Source organism: Martes martes (genome assembly GCF_963455335.1).
Source record: "Martes martes genome assembly, chromosome: 9".
NCBI classification, from domain to species: domain Eukaryota; kingdom Metazoa; phylum Chordata; class Mammalia; order Carnivora; family Mustelidae; genus Martes; species Martes martes.
In genome coordinates, this window is record NC_137896.1 from 42,092,347 (window position 1) to 42,115,529 (window position 23,183).

Here is a 23,183-nt window from a genome sequence, read left to right on the forward strand (position 1 = left end):
ACTTGGAAGCTGGTGCTGTTTTTACTAGGATGGGGGAGTTTGTCATTGCTATTTCCTGACTGGCTCTCTAAGTACAGGCCGCCTCCTCCATCCCCATGTTTGCCCTCCCACCCCCAGCACCTCATGGCACATTTGCTTCAGATGTATGTGGATCTGTTTATTCTGCCTGTTGGTGCCCATACCTGGGTATAGTTCCACCCACGGTCCCTTTGTATTAGGTTGGAATCAGACTTGGAACTTCATTCCCGCTAAGGACTAAATGTTCCCTGGTCTTCTTCCTTGCCAAAGCGGCTGCTCTTTGTCATCCACATTTATAAGAAGGGCCCTCCTGGGGCTCAGGAGGCATGTAACACAGTTGTCAGGGAGGCTGTTGCCAGAACTTTTTGCATATTTGCAGTAACCTTGAGTTTTCTCCAGGGTGTTTGTCCAGCGGTTCATTTTGAGTAGCTCAAAGAAAGATTGTAAAGATGGGGTATTGTTTATTCCAGTGTAAAGATTGAATTCTTCCATAAAAGAAATTAGAATTGGACCATGTCTTGACACTTCCACCAACCTGAAGGAGCAGTTAGTGAGTGGTTGTTCTTAGCTCTGGTTCCCATGGGTAGCTGCTGGGGGGACTGGCCAAAAAAAAAAAAAAAAAAAAAAGGGAATCCCAAAACAGCCCTGTGACGTAGGTCTGTTACTATCTCATGTTATAGGTGAGGAAACTGAGGCCTAGAGTGGATAAGTAACTTGCCCAAGGCTCAAATAACTTTCTCCTTATGTCTTTACATATATGTATTACGTATAATATTATGTCAGGATTATGTCCTTATTCAACAGGATGCTGGTGACACTTTGAAAGTATGGAGTGCATTGGGGGTACTTAACGATTCTTCAGGTAGCTCTCCCCACTGTTTTCCTCGTAGGGTCAGAAAGATTTTGAACCTGCGCGTGTTTGAGGATGAGAGCGGGAAACACTGGTCGAAGAGTGTGATGGACAAACAGTACGAGGTGCTCTGCATCAGCCAGTTCACCCTCCAGTGCGTTCTCAAGGGCAACAAGCCTGACTTTCATCTGGCAATGCCCACGGAGCAGGCAGAGAGCTTCTACAACAGCTTCCTGGAGCAGCTGCGGAAGACATACAGGCCGGAGCTCATCAAAGGTAGGCAAAAGGGTGAGCCCGCCCAAGAGGAGGGTCTCTGGGACATGTCTAGAAGGGGAAAAAGGAATCTGCAATTACAGTATCTCCTTGTCCAGAAAGTTTGTTGTTTGTGCTTATTATTTCCTTGAAACAACAGAGTGGCTGCTTTCTTCTGCTGTGGTCAGAGTCAGAGTCCTTTGAAGGCCCCTGATACTGTTTATCCTTCTTCATTCTTCCGTTCACATGTGAAATGTTTAGCAACCCAGAAGTGTGTTTGATACAGTGGTGTTTCATTTTGCTTTCTTATCATGTCCGACAGAGAATACAGGGTAAGCCACAAATGTGAGCCAGGTGTCATTTTTAATTTCTTGTAGCCATATTAAAAAAAAGTAAAAAGAAACAGGTGAAATTAATTTTTTTAAAAGATTTTATTTATTTATTTGAAAGACAGAGATTACAAGTAGGCAGAGAGGCAGGCAGGGAGAGAGTTGGAAGCAGGCTATCTGCTGAGCAGAGAGCCCGACGTGGGGCTTGATCCCAGGACCCTGAGACCATGACCTGAGCTGAAGGCAGAGGCTTTAACCCACTGAACCACCCAGGCGCCCCAGGTGAAATTAATTTTAAAAGCACATTTTATTTAACCCAAATATATCCACAATAGTACGATCTCACCTCACAATCAGTATAAAAAGTTGAGATAATTTTCATTCCTTTTTGGTGCTAAGGTTTTCTAAATCTTGGTGTGTAGTTTATACATACAGCCCATCTCAGTTTGGACCAGGAACACTTCACATACCTAATACCCTTGTGTGCTTAATGGTTTTCATATTGGACAGTGAAGGTATAGGTCTTTGCTTAACTGCTTATTGGTGGGAAAGCCAACCTGATTTGACTGAGGCTTAGTCTAGAAAAATGCCTTGGAATAGTGGTCCTGGTTTATGAGAGAATTATAAATCTGAACTTATGAATCTGTTTAAGGGGGCATTCATATTCTGTTTTCATGTTTCGGCGGGGGGGGGCAGATTGCATTTAATGCCATCATGTTTTGCCTTTTATTTCAAAGCTGTTAGAATGTTTAGCCTCCTTTGGTAATACATCTCAATGTGAGACTTTTCTTAGTAGAATGTCTCAGTACTTAACTGCAGTTTCTTTTGCTGCCATCATACTCTTTTGTAGACGTCTAAGAGCTGTTAATAGTTAACTCTGTATTATCTCCTATACTTTGACTTTCTCTGGAAGAAACAAAGCTTGGTCCCTTATTTATTGGACCTATTTTCGACCTTAAGGATTAGAAGTTACTGCCTGATTTTGAAGCTCTATAGCAAAGCCCCACATTGAGGATTGTCAGCTTATTATGTTCACTTGTTTAGAAGAGTGATATTCCTATCTCTCTTCAATATTTCTTCTTCTCTTAATTCTCCTCTTAGCTGTGTGAAGTGTCCCTTTGCCATGATCAGGATACCCCTGCCTTAAATCAAATCCCACTCTCTCCTTGGGTCCTGGTAGAGTAGAATGTTATTTGCCTCTTCTGGAAATAATCCAAGTTTAGAGCTCCATTCATAATTCTGGTCATGGATGTCTCCAGTACTTTTTCCCCACACTGTGTGCACCAGGATTCAATGGCATGGCTTTGTTGCAAAAATGTTTCTTCCCAAAATTGGTAATTAAGTCAGGTCCTCTGAATAATTATTTCTCTTTGCTGAGCTGAAGATTAAATGCTGTCATCATTGTCTTTTGTGCTTGGTATTGGTAGAATCATCCCATTTCTGAGTAATCTCAGACATATTTTAGAATGTACTGAAGCCTCTTGAAAGGATGAGCACAAGGAATATTATAAAAGCGTAAATAAAGGCACTTTAAACGGGAGAACACTAGTGGTTGTTAAAGAACGCTCAAGTGAAAACAAAACAGCTTTCATCTGAGTCCTTAAAGAGGAGTGTTTTGTGTATTATTAGGTGTTTTGTGTTCCTTTTACTTTTTGAAGTGGTGTGTATTTTATCCAGATAATTCTCTGAAGTGCCTGAAGCAATGTACTATAAACACTATAATTTTATAATGGGCCACAATTTAAGTTCGTGGGCATATGATACATCTGATCGTTTTGATAAAAATTGACGTGATTTATGCAAAGAGTTTTACTCAGAATTTACTTTCAAATCCTTTGGACTTTCAGAAACACTTCAGTGGAACAACAGTGCCTCTCTTGCTCTTTCAGCTTTTTATCTCTTTTATGATCTTCAGTAGAACAGGAAGCAGAGAGCATGTTTTACAGGCTTGCTGTGTTTTGCTTAATTTTGGGTGTTTGGTTTCCACTCCAGTTTGGAACACCTTCTGAGAGTGGAAAGGATGATGGAACACAAACCAGCTGCTAATAAATATGTTTTCCTTATTTTAGGGTTCTTGGGGCCACTTTGGCAGTTTTAAGACTTAAAGTAGTTTAATTTCCTTTTTGAAAAAAAATTTAAAATGTTTTTTTCTAGTTTTATAGTGCAATTGACATGGAACACCCTATTAGTTTTAGCTGTACAGCATGACGATTTGATACATTGGTATATTGTGAAATGATCACAATGCTAAGTTCAGTTAGTTCCTTACCTCACATAGTAACAGTTTATTTTTCTTGTGATGAGAACTTTTAAGATCTCCTCTCCCAGGAACTTTCAAATATGTGATACAATATTGTTAACTTTGGTCACTATGGCATACCATATCCCAGAATTTATTTATCTTACAACTGGTGGTTTGAACCTTTTGGCCACCTTTATCCATTTCACCCACCTTCTACCCCCTGCCTCTGGCAACCACCAACCTGTGCTCTGAATCAGTGAGATAGGTTTTTTAGATTCTGCATGTATGTGAGATTGTGTAGTATTTGTCTTTCTCTGTCTGACTGAAAGCCCTTAAGGTCCACCCATGTCCTTGCAAATGGCAGGATGTCCTCCTCCTCCTCCTCCTTCTTCTTCTCTATTTTTATGGCTGAATAGTATTCTGTTGTGTCTACACACCACGTCTTCTTTATGCATTCATCTATCAGTGGACACTTAGGTTGCTTCCATGTCTGGGCCATTGACTTTAATTAGACTTTGCATTTATTTTCACTCCTTTGCTCTTTTTTTTTTTTTTTTTTAAAGATTTTATTTATTTATTTGACAGAGAGAGAGAGAGAGATTACAAGTAGGCCTAGCAGCAGGCAGAAAGAGAGGGGGAAGCAGGCTCCCTGGTGAGCAGAGAGCCCAATGCGGGGCTCGATCCCAGGACCCTGGGACCATGACCTGAGCCGAAGGCAGAGGCTTAACCCACTGAGCCACCCAGGTGCCCCACTCCTTTCCTCTTTAATGAATGGAACTTTATTTTAAAATTATATTTAGTTTATTTCTCTTAACTTGTTGTTAAGGATTGAATAGCAGGAAGATTGTCCCCTTTATTCCCTGTCTCTCTTCCCTCCTTGCCCCACCTTTCATGCTTTTCCTCACTAGCTGCAGCTCTTTCCCTTAGGCCCAGCCCACCTCAACTGTCTTTAGTGAACTAGACCTTATTGCTTTATGACTGAAGCATGTGGATGTATGATGAGTTCAGAGTCAGATTGGGCTGGATTCCCTCTGTCATCACTGTTGTGACTGTCTCTTTGGGATTCTCTGAGTTCTGCTTTCCCCTGTGCGTTTCAGCCTTGTTCTCAGGCAGGCCTTCTGCAGGATGGTCATGATGGTTGCAGTCTTCACAGTTCACCATCCCAGGAAGGAGAGTAAGTCTTTGTCTCTGCATTTCAAGCAGAAGTCCTGAAGGTCACTTTGACTGGGCCAGCTTAGGTCCCACGGCCACCCTTAAACAAATATGGGATGGACTGCGTGACTCAGTTTAGGTCATGTGTTTCGTAGAGTATGGAGTTGACTTCCTGGGGACCACCTGGAGCCCCACTGGAAGTCTGAGGCTGTTGGGAAGGGGGATGGGAGAAATGCCTCCTGGAAGGGCTACCTGAAAGTGCCCTTTTGTGTCCTTGACTTGCTCTGTTGGTGGCTCCTGGCAGGTGGGATTAATAGAAGGGGTGTGGTCAAGGGGAGTAGGCAGTCCTAGCAGAACTGCCTTTCTAGTAGTGGGGATGGTAAGGGGACTGTCATATGATGTGTGTGCAGTTAATGTGGGTATCCCTTTTCTGGGTACCTGGGAGGGAGGAGCAAGTGGCGTAATTCCCCCAAATGGCTCTTTGAGGTCTTTTCTGCCCCAGTTGGCCTTGAGTTGGTACTTGAAGCCAAGTTGACCCACCACACTCTCATGACCAGAATTCTCAGCACCCTTGACCTGTTTGGTTGTAGTCTGTTTGGAACTCTCGGGCTTTGCTTCTGCCATGGCACCCCTCCCCACTCTGGTCCAGTGAACCCTTGGCCTTGTGAGAGTATCTCCTCTTCTCAAGAACTTGCCTACCTTGTCTTATGCTCCTGTTCACCATTGCTGCATAAAATATTACCCCAAGAACCCTCTGTCTTCCTCTGTTTTGTGGGTCAGGAATCTAAGGGGCTTGACTGGGTGCTTGTCTCTGAGCGCTGTGGTGTTGGCTGGAGCTGGAGGATCTACTTTTAAGATGGCCTGTGCATATCTCGCTCCTCCCCTCTTTCCCATCTCATCTTATTCCCCAGGGTCTCTTGCCATCACTTGGTCTTCTTACAGTCTGGCAGTCTGAGGGTAACCTGATTTCTGACATTGTGGCTGGCTTCTCCCACAGTGAGCAGTCCAAGACCAGGTATTTCAAGAGACAGGAAATGAGAGTGCCAGCCTCTTGAGGCCAGGCCTGGAAGGGGGTATAGCATCACTTCTGCCATATGCTATTGGACAGAGCAGTCACACAGCCCACCCAGCTTCCGTGGGAGGGATGTAGACCAACTTCACAGTGGAAGGGATGTCAGAGTTTGTGGCCATCTTTAATCCTGCATTACCAGTGGTGCTCTCAAAGGGTTTTTCCTGTTCTCTGGCTCTTTTTCCGATAATTGATTTAGGGAGAAAAACCCAGTGCGTATATTCAGCTTTTGCCCTCTACTGCAGAATGAACCAGAGGTTAAGGGTGCTTAATTGGACACCCAGACTGGGTGGGCCCAGGAAACTGGGTCCAGATGTGGCCCTCGGCAGCCCGTTGGGAATCTCCATCCTTCAGAAAGAGCACGGAAAGTAGTGTTCAGTGGGAGGCATTACATGCTGTCAAAATTGAGTATTAAACATGCATTGCTTTTGCTTCTTGTTCCAACACTGAGCCATTTGTAATGGGCCCAGGGAAGCAATCACCTGTTGGCTTTGTTGAGCAAATCAGAAGCTGCCATGATATTAAAAAGAGCTACCTGTGTATTCCCTGTGGGCTCTGATCTCTTGTGGGCGGCAAAGAACTAGACCAATGTGGAAAGACATTTCAGGAGAGCAGCAGCTCTCTGATTGCCTCAGCTCTGTTCACTCCGTGGGACATCCATTACGTCCAGGGCTCCTACAGGTTTGTTCACAAAGAGAAGGTGCCAGGAGGAGGAAGCCCACATCCAGCATTTGCTTTGTGGTTAGTGTTTAATTTTTATGGATTTGTTTAATATCCTACTCTTTTTACTACATAAAGCATGTTAGCAGTCTGAGTGAGGTTCCAGTGGAAGCCTTTTATATAGTTCAGCAAGGGTGTGATGCCAGAGGCATTATTGTTAATGTAAATTTTGGAAATCACAGCGTGAGATCACATCTTCATTGTTGATAAATGGCAAGGCTGGTGGACTGTGATATAGGCTGATGGCTCTCATGAAATCTGATGCAGATGTATGACTGATCTTGGCCAAAAAAGTTAGTTTTCTGTCACTCCTTCCTTTCCATTCATTCTCTTCAGTGAGTTGCTTATCAGCTTACTTTATTTCTGCCTGTCTCTTTAGGTCTTAGACTTATACTAACTATGTCATCTCTGTGACTAGTTTACCTTCGTTTAGCTCAAATGGCAAACTATATCTATTTTTGTTTTTGTTTCTTTTATTTTTTATTTATTTTTATTTTTTGTTTTCTTACTTTTTATTAACATATAATGTATTATTTGTTTCAGGGGTACAGGTCTGTGATTCATCAGTCTTACACCACTCATAGCGCTCACCATGTTTTTGTTTCTTTTAAAAGATTTTATTTTTAAGTAATCTCTGCCCCCAACTTGGGGCTTGGACCTATATCCTCAATATCAAGAGTCACATGCCCCATTGACTGAGCCAGCCAGGCTCACCAATCCATTTTTGTGTTTAGATCCTAGCTTTTTGTGATTCCTTGATTTGCTTAGTTGATTTGCCAAGGTGAACAATAGCATACTTTTTGCCAGTTCTCCTTTCCCCACCTAACTGTCTGGAGCCACATTATACATAGTGTCACAGATGTGGTCACCAGTAAACTGTGTTAATGGCAGAGCACCTTACGCATCACACTGTAGATGCTCAGTTATTTTGTGTGACGAGTGCCCCTGGGCCCAGGGAGATGAGGACAGGCTCATTTTGGTGGCCTTACTGTTTCATCCATTTGCTTCCTCCCTGGCTCTTTCTCCCTCCTGTCTTTATTCTCCTTCGCACCCTTTTATCTCATTTTCTGAGTCCCTCCATACTTCTGCTTGTGAATTGTGGGGTCAGCCTCTTTTTCTTGTCCAGTAGAGTCTGTTATTGCAGCTCAGTTTGAAGACATAAAGGCGATTTTAAAAAAAAGAAGATGCAGGTACAGGTGTGAAGAAACTCACTGTTGTCATAATCTGAGGACATAAAATAACCCAGGATGAAAGGAAGAGTCTGAATCTCTCAGTGGAAGTATGGCAAAGTTAAAATCATAGTGTTTTGGGGTCTGCAAATTCAGAAATGTTGATAAATTATTTGGCTCTCTATATTTTCTTCAGACAAAGGGTGTATTAAAGGGTACATGGCATTATGTCTCAATTGCTTTTTCTTTCTTTGGTGTGCCCTTAGGGGATCCTCCATTTTACTAATTTTTTCTTTGACCAGGTCCAGTTTGGCATTTAGCCTGTCATTTGAGTTTTAAGTCAGTAGCTTATTTTTTATTCTCAGTATTTATTCTTTCTAAAATTAACTTATTTTTTATTGTGGTAAAATAAACACTTTTTTAATGTAACATAAAATAAACCATTTTAAAGTATAGAGTTTAGTAATCATGTACTCACAGGGTTGTCTAACCATCACCACTGTCTAGTTTCAAAGCATTTTCATTACCCCGAAAGGAAACCCTATGCCCATTAAGCAGCTGCTTTCCCTTCTCCCCCACCCTTAGCTCTGGTAACCAGGAATCTGCTTTTGGTCTCTATGGATTTGCTTCATCTGGATATTTCATATAAGTGGAACCATACAATCAATATGCAGCCTTTTGTGTCTAGCTTCTTTGACTTAGCGTAATGTATTCAAGGTTCATTTTTTGAACATACATTGTGCATACATACATACATCGTAGCATATCATCAGCACTTCAGTCCCGTATATGAAGAATATCCCATTGGGTGAATATGTCACATTTGTTTTTCTATGCATTCATTGATGGACGCTTGGCTTGTTTCCAACCTTTCAGCTATTGTGCATAGGGCTGCCCTAAACACATGTGGACAAGTTTTTGTTTGAGCACCTGTTTTCATTTCTTTTGGTTATATACTCAGGAGTGGAATTGCTGGATCGTACGATAATTCCGTTTAACTTATTGAGGCACACCAAATTCTTTTCCACAGTGACTTTTTACAGTCCCACTGGCAGTGAGGGTTCTGATTTCTCTGCATCCTGTCACAGTTGTTATTCCCTTTTTAATTTTTATTTATTTTTTGATTATAGCTGTCCTAGTGGCTGTGAAGTGGTATAGCATGATGGTTTTGCTTTGTAATTTTCCTAATGGCTAATGATATTGAGCATCTTTTCTTTTTTTCTTTTCTTTTTTTTTTTTTTTAAAGATGTTATTTATTTATTTGACAGACAGAGATCACAAGTAGGCAGAGAGGCAGGCAGAGAGAGAGGAAGAAGCAGGCTTCCCACTAAGCAGAGAGCCCGATGTGGGGCTCGATCCCAGGACCCTGGGATCATGACCTGAGCTGAAGGCAGAGGCTTTAACCCACTGAGCCGTCCAGGTGCCCCTTGAGCATCTTTTCATGTATTTGTTGGCCATTTGTATATCTTCTTTGGAGAAATGGCTATTCAAGTTCTTCACTGTATTATTTTATTTTTATTTTTAATTTTTTTTAAATTTTTTTTTTTTTTTTTTTTTTTGTTGTTAGAGAGAGAGAGAGCGAGCACAGGCAGACAGAGTGGTAGGCAGAGGCAGAGGGAGAAGCAGGCTCCCTGCCAAGCAAGGAGCCCGATGTGGGACTCGATCCCAGGACGCTGGGATCATGACCCGAGCCGAAGGCAGCCGCTCAACCAACTGAGCCACCCTGGCGTCCCTTTATTTTTAATTTTTTTAAAAAAGATTTTATTGATTTGTCAAAGAGACAGAGAGCACAAGCAGGGGGAGCGGCAGGCAGAAGGAGAAGCAGGCTCCCCGCTGAGCAAAGAGCCCAAGGACCCTGGGATCATTACCTGAGCCAAAGGCAGACACTTAACCCACAGAGCCACTGAGGCATCCCATCTCCACTCATTTTAAAATTGAATTGTTTGAGGGGCACCTGGGTGGCTCAGTCAGTTAAGCACCTAGCTGTTGATCTCAGCTCAGGTCTTGATCTCAGGGTTGTGAGTCCAAGCCTTGAGTTGGGGCTCACGATTAAAATTGAATTGTTTTTTGTCTTTTTGTTATTGAATTGTAAGTAATTTATAAATTCCAGATACCAGACCCTTATTATATGATGATATATGTTATATGATTATATGATTTGTAAATATTTTCTCCCATTCTGTGGGTTGTCCTTTCACTTTCTTTTTTTTTTTTTTTTACAGATTTTATTTATTTATTTGACAGAGATCACAAGTAGACAGAGAGGGGCAGGCAGAGAGAGAGAGAGAGAGAGAAGCAGGCTCCATGCCGAGCAGAGAGCCCGATGCGGGGCTTGATCCCAGGGCTCTGGGATCATGACCTGAGACGAAGGCAGAGGCTTTAACCCACTGAGCCACCCAGGCACCCCCCTTTCACTTTCTTGATAGTGTCCTTTGATGCACAAAAGTTTAAAAATTCTTTTCTTTTCTTTCTTTCTTTTTTTTTTTTTTGGCTCACCATGGGGCTTGAAATCATGATGCAGAGGTCAAGAGTTTCATCTCCCCTGAGTCACCAGGCACCCCTAAAATTTTTTTTTATTGAAGTGTAGTTGACATATGATATATTAGTTTCAGCTGTGCAACATAGCGATTTGACATTTATGTATATTATAAATGCTCACCTTGATTAAGTGTTTCTGTCATCTGTCTGCATGTAAAATTATAGCAGTATTATACACTACCCTGTGCTTTACTTTATATCCCTGTGACTTATTCATTTTATAACTGACAGTTTGTACCTCTAATCCCCTTCACCTATTTCACCCATCCCCCACCCCTAAAAGTTTTTAATTTGATAAAGTCCAATTTTATCCTTTTTTTCTTCTGTGTTTTTCATTTTATATATAAGAAACCATTACCAAAGTCCATTGTCATGAAGGTTAACCTTATGGTTTCTTTTTTTCTTTTTTAAACCTTATGGTTTCTTCTCAGAGCTTTACAGTTTTAACCCACACAGTTAGGTCTTTGATACCTTTTGAGTTAATTTTTGTATATGGTGTGAGGTAAGGCTCTAACCTCATTCTTTTGCATGTGAATATCCAGCCATTCCATCATCATTTGTTGAAAAAACTATTCTTCCCCACTGAATGGTCTTTGTACTTTTATTGACTATATATGTATGGGTTTATTTATGAACTGTCAGTTCTGTTTCTTTGTTCTGTATGCCTGTCCTTATGTCAGTGCACACACTGTTTTGATTACCATAGCTTTGTGTAGTAGCTTTTGAAATTGAAAATTGTAAGTCTTCCAGTTTTGTTGTAATTAATTTTTTTTTATTTTTTTATTTTTTTAAATATTTTATTTTTTTATTTATTTGTTAGAGAGAGTGAAAGCAGGCAGACAGAGAGGCAGGCAGAGGCAGAGGGAGAAGCAGGCTCCCTGCCGAGCAAGGAGCCCGATGTGGGACTCGATCCCAGGACCCTGCGATCATGACCTGAGCCGAAGGCAGCTGCTCAACCAACTGAGCCACCCAGGCGTCCCTGTAATTAATTTTTGAATAGGTAATATGATCAGATAGTTCATACATCAAAATGATATGAAAAGGTCTGCCTTGGGAAATGTGTTGTCTACTCTGTTTCCCTTACTGTCTGTAAGTAATCACTTTTAATTAAATTTTTCTGTCTTTCTAGTGTTTCTTCATGGACATGTGAGCAAAGATAAATATATACGTCTCTTTTTATGCAATGGTAGCATCTTTAACAAATTATTTTAAAAAAAGATTTCACAGTGTGTTCTAGAGATTCTTTCCTTATTAGTTCTTAGAGAACTTCCTCACACCTTTCGGAACAGCTGTGCAGTGTTCTGTGGTGGGAACAGAGCCTAGCTTACTTAATCTGTTTTAAATCTTATTTAATCATGTGGAGCATGGAGGCATGACCCTGAGGTCATGACCTGAACCAGAACTGAGAGTTGGATGCTCAACGGACTGAGCCATCCAGGCACCCTTGCCTTTTTTTTTTTTTTTTTTTTAAAGTACGCTCCATGCCCAGCGTAGAACCCAACACAGGGCTTGAACTCACAACCCTAAGATCAAGACCTGAGCTGGGATCAAGAGTCAGATGCTTAACTGACTGAGCCACTCAGGTGGCCCAAGGACAGACATTTCTGATACTAATTTTTTAAAATGTCTGCTGGATTTTGAATCATAGTTTCTTAGGATTTCTATGACATTTCTTACTCCAAAGCTACAAAGAAATCTGGCTATTTTCCCCCCTAGTGGTTTTATGCATTCACTTTTTGATTTTGAAATCCTAGATCCATTTGGAGTTTATCTTGTGTACAGTGTAAAACATAGATCCAAAATTTATCTTTCTCAGGTGGTTATGAGATGGTTTCCCAAAACATTTATTTAAAAAACCATCTTTACCTCCACTAATCTGAGTTTCTGACTTTATCCCATATTAAATTCCTGTATGTGTTCATGAACTGTTAAGTTTTGTTCCTACTCTGTTTTTTTTTTTAAAGATGTTAGTTATTTATTTGACAGAGATCACAAGTAGGCATAGAGGCAGGCAGAGAGAGAGGAGGAAGCAGGGTCCCCGCTGAGCAGAGAGCCCGATGTGGGGCTCGATCCCAGGACCCTGAGATCATGACCCGAGCCGAAGGCAGAGGCTTCAACCCACTGAGCCACCCAGGCGCCCCTCTATTCTGTTTTTGTTTTCTTGTAGTCTATATGATGAAGACACACTTTCAGTTATTGAAGATTTTGCTATGCTTTCTATAGGGTAAGGGGAGTCTTACCCACATTGCTCTTTGGAGTTTTCCTGCCTATTCTTAATTGTTTTTCTTTTTTTTTTTTTTTAAGATTTTATTTATTTATTTGACAGAGAGAGCTCACAAGTAGGCACAGAGGCAGGCAGAAGAGAGAGGGGGAAGCAGGCTCCCTGCTGAGCAGGGAGCCCGATGCGGGGCTTGATCCCAGGACCCTGAGATCATGACCTGAGCAGAAGGCAGAGGCTTTAACCCACTGAGCCACCCAGGTGCCCCCTTAATTGTTTTTCTATATGAACTTTTAAATCAGCTTGTCTAGCTCCAGAAAATAATCTGTGTAATTTTTATTTGAATCACACTCATCATAAAAATTCATGAATCCTGTGGTGGATGATGATAATCACCCTCTAGCATATTCCCTTACCTTCTTTGATTGTTTTGTGGCCATGGGGGCTCCCCACTCAGGGGAGGGGAAGAGTTTACAGGCTTAGTCCTTCCAGTCTACCTTTGAGCCTCTCTCAGGCTACTTCTGCCATATGTCTTTTCTTCCTAGAGGCTCGGAACTGGATAGAACCTTGCTGTGAGGGCACTCCAATCCCAAAGTGAAGATTTGTTCCCTAGCCTGTGTCCCAAACTATGTCCAATCACATCACCTAGCCCAACACAACAGAGGTTCTACAGTGAGGCTAAGTGATGATATTAATATACTCCTTTAATATAATACATAAGAAACAAATAATAAAATGCCAACAACATGGAGATGCACTGAACTTGAATGTAAACCTTCTTCCATTCTTATAGTCCCAGGGAAAACTCCTAGGTCAAGTTTAAATTCTGTATCATATTCAAATATAAAGGAATTAAAGTTTAAAATAAAACCCATGGTCTGATGAACTCAGAGGCCATTCTCCCTGGTTTCTTACTTTGCTGCTCTTGGTGGAAGGGTATTCTTGCCCAGTGGGGTCCAGGCTCTTTCAGCACAACTGCACTGCACTGCATAACGCTCCATGTAGGTCCTCTGGGACCTCACACTGCATTGTCCTCACACAGGCTCCCTGGTGCCTCAATGAGGAGAACAGGGAGCCTTCCATGTAGTTATCCCAAGCAGAATGAAGCCATGCCCGGGACCCCAGCAGAGACCAGAGATGTACAAGCAAAGCCTGATGGCCAGAGAAAACCTTGCCTTCAGCCTCTCTGTTATACGAGGGGGCTGTGACAGTTGCCTTGAATCTGACTTCAGAACTTCAGCTCAGATGAGAATTTAAGCTCCCAGCAAGAGGTTAATTTTGGGCTATTTCCTCTGGCAACTCCTGTTTACAGCTTTTAGTTTGGAATTGGAGTGACCCCCTTTGGTGGTAGGTGCCCTCACCTGGGAGTAGGCATTTTCATTTCCATGCTGGGCCACAGGGCCTGTTCCCTACTTCCTCTGGCCATGGACTCCCTGGCCTGAGACGTCTGCTGCCTGGAGGAGGTGTTTCTCTTGAGTGGACGGAACCACGGCAGAGACAAGCAGAGACCACTGATAAGGGGGACTTGAGCCTGAGGAGAAGCCATGAGATTCCAGGAGTTGATTTTCTGGTTCCTTTCATGATGCTGGATGTGGAATGGAACCTAGCAGTGGTTCTAATGCTGCCACCCAAGGCCTAATGTGGCTGACAGGGCCTGTTGTGTGCCCTTTTTCCAACAACTGAATCCTTTCCCCAGCCAAGTCATTTAGGAAATGTCATTGCTGGAGCTGCTGGTCTTTGCTGATAGCTCCCAGAGCCCTTGCCTCTGTTTCATAGGTTCCCTTGAGCCAGATCAGCCTGCTGGGGAATCCGTGCCCTACTGGTGGTGCCCTGAATTGGCTGAGTCCTCTGGGGAGAGGGGCCCGGGGACATGGTACCCTCAAAGAAGCAGTTCTGTGCTGGTGGGCAGAGCTGCCATAGTGCCCATGGCCCACCAGGGTCCACTCCTCTGGGCTCCAGGTATGATGCAAGCCCATGGGTCTAGACCAAACTCCATTAGCTGCGGTGGCCCTCTCCTTGCCACATGCTTATTTTGAGTCCTCCAGTTCCACACATTTGCTTGATTTCTTGGTTCCCAGCCTGTGTACCTGATGTTGGGGGCTCCATCAATAACCCTCCTCCCTGCCTGCCCAGGCTCTGAACAGCTTTAAAGTGGAGCGAAGAGGAAGCCTGGGTGGTGAGGACTTTGCCTTAGTGACAGAGGGAGCTGCCTTTGGGGATGTGCTCAGGTGGCTGGCCTGAGGCTCAGGACTGGTCCCAAGAGGTAGGCCAAGTCCCAACCTGGTCATGGCCATGCAGGCTGGCTATGGAAAGTGCATGGGCTTGCTCCCAGCCAGGCCAAGAAGCCATCAAGCCTTCTGTTCTCCATTTCTCTTCAATAGCATGTTCTTTTCAGTGTGGTTTCCTTGCCTGCACCGCCCTCCCCCCCCCACCCCCCGCCCTCTGCCATTTACCCATATTCTACCATGGACAGCGGTGGGAGTGACAGCAGATTTCCTGCACACTGATTGTGGAGCTGTGGGCCTAGTGCCATGCCTGTACTAACAAGCAGCCTCCTTGTGGTGACTGTCCTGCTGTCGTCCTTGAACCAGTGGGGGCTCGGAGAGGCGAGGCGGGGCTTCTCAGGGAGTGGTGACCACTAGTCAGGTATTGTTCAAAAGGTGGGATGTCAGCCTTCACAAGCTAATGGGGCGCAGTGGTATGGAACTCGTAGAGGCCTTGGACAGTGGCTGCTGGAAACCAAGTCACAGTAGGTTTGGGGCTCCAGCTGGGAGTCTTCCAGCTGGAAACATGTGGCACAAATGTGCCTGACACGTGCTTCTCCAGCTCTGGACAGAACCCTGGGACTTAGAGTTAAGGGTGACTTGATTATATCATCATTAGAGCCCAGCTATAGTTCTGCAGATATGTTTCTGTCTTTTAAGATTATTTTAAAAAATGTTTTTATTTCCTCTGGCCAGTATAATTTTTCATGGGGCTTTACTCTTTGATCTGAACTGGAAAAAATGTTCCCATTTTAAGACCTCTTAAAACATGTCTTTGGATTTATTGTCTATACAAATGGAAATTCAGATAATAGTTCTGTTCATAACTGAAGAAAAACAGGAAAAGAAAATAAATTTTTCACTACTTGAGTGATAAACACGGTTAAGCATATGCTGTATATCCTGGCAACAGAAATTCAAGGTCAGAAATAATTCCTTTCCTCCTGAGTCTGCCTTCAGCTTCCCTGAGGAGTGCAGCGGCTGAAATTTTGTACTAATTGTAGCCATAATTTTAGCATGCAATTAAACACATGATTTCCTTCCCAGCTGATGTCTTTTTAGCTAGTCTGACATGGATAAAACAAAAGCCCTGTAGATTTAAATGGCCACTTTAATTTGATAGGAGTTGAAGAAAAGTCACCATTGTTTGAGCACTTTTGGCTGCGTGGTAGAAACGAGATTAATCTTGCCTGTAAAAATGGCGAACAGCTTGAGTGCTTCTAATGGAGTTTCTAATGCTGCTCTCCGAGCATTGAAGGGAACCAGCCGTTGGTATGTCCATTTTGCTAAGACCCTCCATGAGGTTAAGGATCACTGGACAGAGTGCTACCAGGGGGAGGAGTCCGAGATGGAAACTGTATGGTTGTGGCAACAGGAGTAGAGGTTCGTGGATGTCGCCTTATGCGCGGTAGTGGGTCTGGCATCTGAGGGAGCCCAGGACCTGAGAGCAGGGCTGCTTTCCAGGGAGGGAGCCAGAGAGGCCCCAGGCTGGCCTGCCCTGAGCTAGTGTGTCCATTTGGTGCTTTTCTTTTTCTTGGCTTCTCTCAGAGGGTCATTTGCTCTGTAAAGGATATTTTATGTGAAATTAGAGCTCCTCGCCCTGGGGAGTTTGGGAACTACCAAGGTGAAGAAACTAAATAGGTTTCTCTATTTGAGGACATCTTGAGAGTCTGTTACACGCTGCTGTGCTTTGTGAGTCTCTGAAGGAGAGTTCAGCAAATGTGGTTTTCCAAAAGTATGTGACTGTGGCATTCTTTATTCAAGGAATACCTGGCAGGGCGCAGTTTGGGAAGCATGGTTCTGGTTGTGTGGAGCCTCTTGAACATGACTTTTTATAACAGTGAACATGAACAAGACTTGAACATGGCTTTTTATAAAAATAAGAGCAAATGCTGATTTTGCACACACTGTGTGTGAGCCATGGTCCCAAGCACTTGCATGCACTGTCTCATTAAATTTTCCCCATGTTTTAGGTCCTCTTGTTAGCATCCCTGTGATATAGGCAAGAAACTGAGCCATTGGGAGGTTGAGAAAGTTGCCCAAAGCCTCAGAGCTTGTGAGGGCTGGGCCTGTCCTTCTCTTTCAGCCTGGATCCTGGCTGTCCTTTAAAGCCCTGGACCCTGCGTAGCCTCATCCAAGAAGTCTTTCTGATTCACTCCCCATCCCCAAGGAGGACTCGGACCCTTCTCTGGTCTCTAGAGCCAGAATCCCTTAAGGTCTCTGCCATACTGTGCTGTCACCATGATGTGCCCAGCTGTCCCCATACTGGACCACAGGGTTCATGAGTGCCAGGGCTATCTGTACCTGGCAGCTGAGTCTTTGATCTCTAGCACCATGCTGGCACATAGTTGCTGTGAGTGAAAAACAGTGAGTGGTTTTCACATGTGGACTGGATCCCATATGCTCTCTTTGTTACTTATTGGTAGGTGGCAGCAGAAGAGTTCCTGGTGATTCTGTTTGTGAGCATTCGTACTGTTTTAATTCTGGACCCAGTTCTTTTCTTACTTTGCATTTAAATTGATAAATTTAAATTAAATAAATTTAATTGATAAAGTGTTAAGACCTGTGTGTTCCCTTGAGGAAGTGTCTATATGTGTCATCAGCAGTGATTAGGCCCAGGATTTAACAGAGGTACTCGGATGGATGGGGTCGTTTTTCTGATACTCCACCGAGTCATCTTTCAAGACATATTCTTGGCTTTCTTTATAAATGTAATTCAGCGTTTGGGGATTGATCAGACACAACTGAGTGGGTTTGGGTGTTAAAACAGAAGGTTTGGAATAGGACACAGAGAGGAGCTCTTTTCTGGGGCAGCCTGTGGCCATTTTGAAATGAATCCTAGGGGCGCCTGGGTGGCTCAATGGGTTAAAGCCTCTGCCTTCTGCTCAGGTCATGATCTCAGGGTCCTGGGATCAAGCCCCGCATCGGGCTCTCTGCTCAGCAGGGAGCCTACTTCCCCCTCTCTCTCTGCCTGCCTCTTTGCCTACTTGTGGTCTCTGTCTGTGAAATAAATAAATAAAATCTTAAAAAAAAATAATGTTTAAAAAAAATAAAAACTTAAAAAAAAAAAAAAAGAAATGAATCCTAGAGAGGAGGATGGTTCCCACAGTGAGGGAGCAGGACCTTCCTTTCCACCTATCCTTTTACTTTTATATTTAATTTATTTGAAAATTTTAATTATGAAACATACAGAAAATAGATACTAGTATGCTCACTACCCAGCTAGTCACATTTGTCTGAGGTCTCTCTCTCAAATATCATCATCCCCTGCCTTCTATTCAGTATGAATGTGGTTCTTGTCCTGTGTTTGGCTTTCTTGCTCATGTTTTTTTCATATATATTTAATATATATATCTCTGTAAGTAATATAACTCATTTTGGTTATTTAAAAGTATCATATAGGGGCACCTGGGTGGCTCAGTGGGTTAAGCCTCTGCCTTTGGCTCAGGTCATGATCTCAGCGTCCTGGGATCGAGCCCCGGATCGAGCCCCGCATCGAGCCCCACATCAGGCTCTCTGCTCAGCAGGGAGCCTGCTTCCCCCTCTCTCTCTGCCTGCCTCTCTGCCTACTTGTGATCTCTCTCCCTGTCAAATAAATAAATAAAATCTTTAAAAAAACCCAAACTTAAAAAGAAAAGTATCATATAAATGAATAAATAGTATTAAAATGATATGTCCTTGTTGCAAGTTACTTTAAAAAAGAAAAAGATTTATTTTTTATATATATATATAGAGAGAGAGCATGCGCACATGCACACATGTACCTAGGGGGAAGGGTAGAGGGAGAGGGAGAGAGAATCTCCAGCTGACTCACTGCTGTGTGGAGCCCAACACGGGGCTTGATCCCATGACCCTGAGATCATGAGCTGAAATCAAGAGTTGGACCCTTGACCAGCTGAGTCACCCAGGAACCCCAAAAGTGGCTTTTTATTTTTATTTATTTATTTATTTATTTAAGATTTTATTTATCTGACAGAGAGAGACACAGCGAGAGAGGGAACACAGGCAGGAGCGGGAGAGGAAGAAGAGGACTTCCCATCGAGCAGGGAGCCCGATCCAGGCCTTGCTCCCAGGACCCTGGGATCATGACCTAAGCCAAAGGCAGATGCTTAATGACTGAGCCACCCAGGCATCCCAGCAATTGGCTTTTTAAAGATCACATCACGTATTTGAGATTTGCTCTGTTGACGCACGTGGCTGCCGCATAGTATTCCACCAAGGAGTTAAAGTAGAGTTTATGCATTCATCCCCCCAGTGAGGGACAGATTGTGTCCACTTTTTCTGTAATAAATGCTGCCTGGGGGACACCTGGGTGGCTCAGTCAGTAAAGCGGCTGCCTTCGGCTTAGGTCATGATCTCAGGGTCCTGGGATCGAGTCCCACATCGGGCTCCTTGCTTGGCAGGGAGCCTGCTTCTCTCTCTCCCTCTTCCTGCCACTCTGCCTGCTTATGCTCTCTCTCTCTGTCAAATAAATAAATAAAATCTTTAAATGCTGCCTGGATGAACACCCTCGAACATTCCTTTTGTGTAAGAATTTCTGAGTAGATCCCGCCCCCTCAAGGTGGAATTCCGGAGTTGTAGAGCTTTTTCAAGCACCATCATGCCCTCTAAACCAATTTACCTTCCGGCCATTTTATAGTCCTGTAAGCCCACATTTCCCCACCTGATGTTCCCAGATCTTTTCATTCTTGCCAAGTCCATAGGGCTTGCACCTCTGCTCTTTAATTTTGCATTTCCCTCTCTACTTCCACCTTTTCCCGTGTTTACTGGCTAGTCCTACTCTCATGTTTCTGATTGCATTGATCTGGTGACTTTTTAGACAGGGTAACCTGGGGTCTCCGTCTCTCATAACTGTTTGCGTTGCTCTTTCAGATGGCAAGTTTGGTGCCTACATGCAAGTCCACATTCAGAATGATGGACCTGTGACCATAGAATTGGAGTCCCCGGCTCCTGGCGCTGCTACCTCTGACCCAAAGCAGGTAAGCCTGGACTCTGTCGGGGTCTGTCCCCTGGCTTTTGACTTCGATTGAGTCCCTGGAGCCGTTCTCTGTCTGAGGTGGAGAAAAGACTTCACTATAGTGAACTAGTATCTGTGTTAATATATCCTTTCCCAAGAATGCATCTGTTTACCCTGCATCTCCTTGCTGCTGTGGTAGGCTGGACAGTACTTCTCCCTTAACCTCCTCCTGACTTTGGATTGCAGAGAAAATGTCCTTCACCAGAGCCCAGCTCTTTCCCCGCTGCGAAGTGCTTTGGCGCCCACACGCCACTGGGTGGCAGCAGAGTAATGGCACAACTCCACTTGAGCCCTGGCCTGTCCTCTGCGTGGGATCAGAATGGTTCCTGGAGTGGGTTTTGTCCCAGCTGTGGGTACATGTGCCACCTGAGGTTCTCTGTAAATCCTTATTTTTCTAAAACACTGTCTGACCTGGATTTGCTACCAGCTCTCTATGCTTTGAGAAAAAATTTTAATTAAAATAGAGAAAGGAACTCTATGATAGTTCTTGCAATCTGTATGGTTCTTACAGATGCTTAACACTTCTTGAGGCTTTATTTAATGTGCCCACTTAATAGCCTTTGAGACACATGGGAGCAGGCAGAGGAGTGAGACCAAAGGTACATTTCTGTTCTTCCTTCTCCCCCACCCCACCCTCCCCTTCCTAGGATGCTATGAATTGGAATGATGCAGTAGGTGGGGGAAGTATTAGATAAATGTAAAACTGGATGATGTGTTCAAAGTTATAATGTTTCTTTCATTGATATTTATTGGATAAAATACTTTTGAGATACTGTTTTCACAAGAATAGAGTAGGAGAAGATAGCAGCCCATAGTCTGAATTATGGACGATGCCTGAATAGTCCCCTGTCCAGCACAGGTGGCTGAAGACTGGTTGCTTCGTGTATCTACCACTGGAGAACCTCTTATGAACCTGTCATTGTGACAGCCAGTGGGATAGAGTAGTAAGGCTCTATCAGCTTTACAAAAGAGTTGATGTGAATTATTTTTGTGCCTGCTTGCTTATAAATTCACATCTTAAATATGAAGGTCTGCATGTATGGCTGAAGTTGGTCTAAGACTTGCCATTAGTATAACCTGATTCTGTCCAGAGGAGGAGAGCAGACTCTCCTCCTCTTTGGGTCCTTACTGTTGTCAACCAAGAAAAACCCAATAGTTATGCAAAATCAGACTGATTTAGGTCAATTGGCAGCCTGCAGTTGATGGTCCTCTGCAATGCAGAAAGCTAAAATGAAACTCCTGCTACCCCACCTCCACACATTCCTTCTGTTTTCTTTTTTCCTAAATTCGTGGGACTACCATTTACCTTGTCAGCCAGGCCCAAATCTGGTGTCATCCTACTTTCATCTTGGCCTCTCCCAATACAGTTTCATATATGTTGATACTGCTCTAAGGTTTCTTTTTCTTTTTCTTTTTTTAAAAGATTTTATTTATTTGAGAGAGAGAGAGAGAATGAGAGAGAGTGAGCATGAGAGGGGGAAGGTCAGAGGGAGAAGCAGACCCCCAGCTGAGCAGGGAGCCCATGGGACTCAATTCTGGGACTTTAGGATAATGACCTGAGCTGAAGGCAGTCACTCAACCAACTGAGCCACCTAGGCACCCAGGTTTCTTTTTTTTTAAATGTAGTAAGTGATTTAATCTTTATCATAGGGTATGATGAGGAAATGGAGGCACCACGCTTAAGCAGTAGCTTAAGATCACATAGCTGCTAAGAGGCGGAACCAAGATGCAAACCCAGTTTTCAAAATCAGGAAGCAAAAAATTGTTGCCTAAAATCTGCGGTCACTTACATTGTTTGAGAAATCTAATAGTCCCTGAATGCTTGCTACCTCCCAGCATTTTTTGGAGAAAAATGCCAGTGGTTCCTGTGCATTGTGGGCCATGGTTTATTTTTATTTTTAAAATTTTTATTCAGTTTATTGAAACTAAAAAAAACCAAGCAGTTTACCTGTGGGTGATTTTTTTTTTCTTTAACTGTTTTTTTCCCCCCTTAGTTCCAAGTTATTGTTTTTAAGGGGAACATAACCTTTCCTACATGTTGCTGATTCATTGGGTTGATAGAGAAGCAGGAACATGTCTGACATAGCAGTGCTGGACTTCAAAGGTGATAATTAAAGTTCCTGGAATTACTTTAACATTAAAGGAAATCTCAAATGAAAAATCCACATAAAAATTTAAATGTTTTATTTTGAAATAATTGGACATTTTTAAAAAAAGTTTTTATTTATTTATTTGACAGAGATCACAAGTAGAGAGGCAGGCAGAGAGAGAGGAGGAAGCAGGCTCCCCGCTGAGCAGAGAGCCCGATGTGGGGCTTGATCCCAGGACCCTGGGACCCTGGGACCCTGGGACCGTGACCTGAGTTGAAGGCAGAGGCTTTAACCCACTGAGCCACCCAGGTGCCCCGAAATAATTGGAGATATAAGAAAAGTTAGAGTCACAGTTCCCCTGGTTGCTTTACCCAGCTCCCACTAACTTTACTGCCTTATGCAATCATAGCGTACTGATGGAACACTGAGATCGATACTGATATGTTACCGTTAATTGATGGCAGGAATGTTGGGGTTTGGAGCAAATGGCCAAGAGAATTCTTGAGATGTCTTCAGTGCAAAAAGGTGGTCTTATTAAAGCACCAGGACAGGACCTTTGGGCAGAAAGAGCTGCCCTGGGTTGGGAGGGGGTTAGTAAGTCGCTAAGGAATTTTGTAAACAAGGTTTCCAGGACCCCGAGGGGGCTAGCTATTGTTAGGACAAGGTTATCTGTTACTAGTAAAACCCTAGTCATGAGACCCTTCAGATGTATATCACTGGGCCATGTACTTGGAGGATGATTGCTAAAATGTATCTTGGGGGTAGAGATAAAGGAAGTTTCCCAAGGAATTTTTTTATGTTAAAAGATCCAAGAGGTTGGGATAATGTTAGGCTAAGAGCACCTTTTTGCCCTTACCAAAGTATTAACATTGAGGCAGCTGAGTTCCTAGAGGAATGTCACTCTGCCTGTTTCAAGGACTTGTTAATAGGCTGTAAATAGTAAGGAAATTTAACTTTTCCTTTACCTTTGTTTCCCACATCGTTAACTACACTACAAACCTTATTTAAATTTCACTAGTATTTTTTTTCTTCTAATGTCCTTTTTCTATTTCAGGGTAATCCTGCATTGCATTTAATTGTTATTTCTCTTCTCTAATCTGTGACAGCTCCTCAGCCTTTCCTTGTCTTTAATGACCTTGTCGATGTTCAAGAGTATTGGCGTGCTGTTTTGTTGAAGATTCCTCAATTTGGGCTCTCTGATTACAGTGAGGATATCTGTTTTGACAGGAATACCAAATAGCACAAAAATGATGTG

The 23,183-nt window shown here is 43.2% G+C and overlaps 1 protein-coding gene across 2 annotated transcripts in view; it reads left to right on the forward strand.

Moving 5' to 3' along the window:
• DTD1 (D-aminoacyl-tRNA deacylase 1) overlaps nt 1–23,183 on the forward strand; it is a 175,099-nt gene that overhangs the window by 7,468 nt on the left and 144,448 nt on the right. For both annotated transcript variants that reach the window (XM_080814070.1, XM_080814071.1), the window contains exons 3-4: nt 909–1,144; nt 19,694–19,800. In XM_080814070.1, coding sequence (XP_080670196.1) covers nt 909–1,144; nt 19,694–19,800 — 343 coding nt within the window. The remainder of the gene's footprint in view (nt 1–908; nt 1,145–19,693; nt 19,801–23,183) is intronic.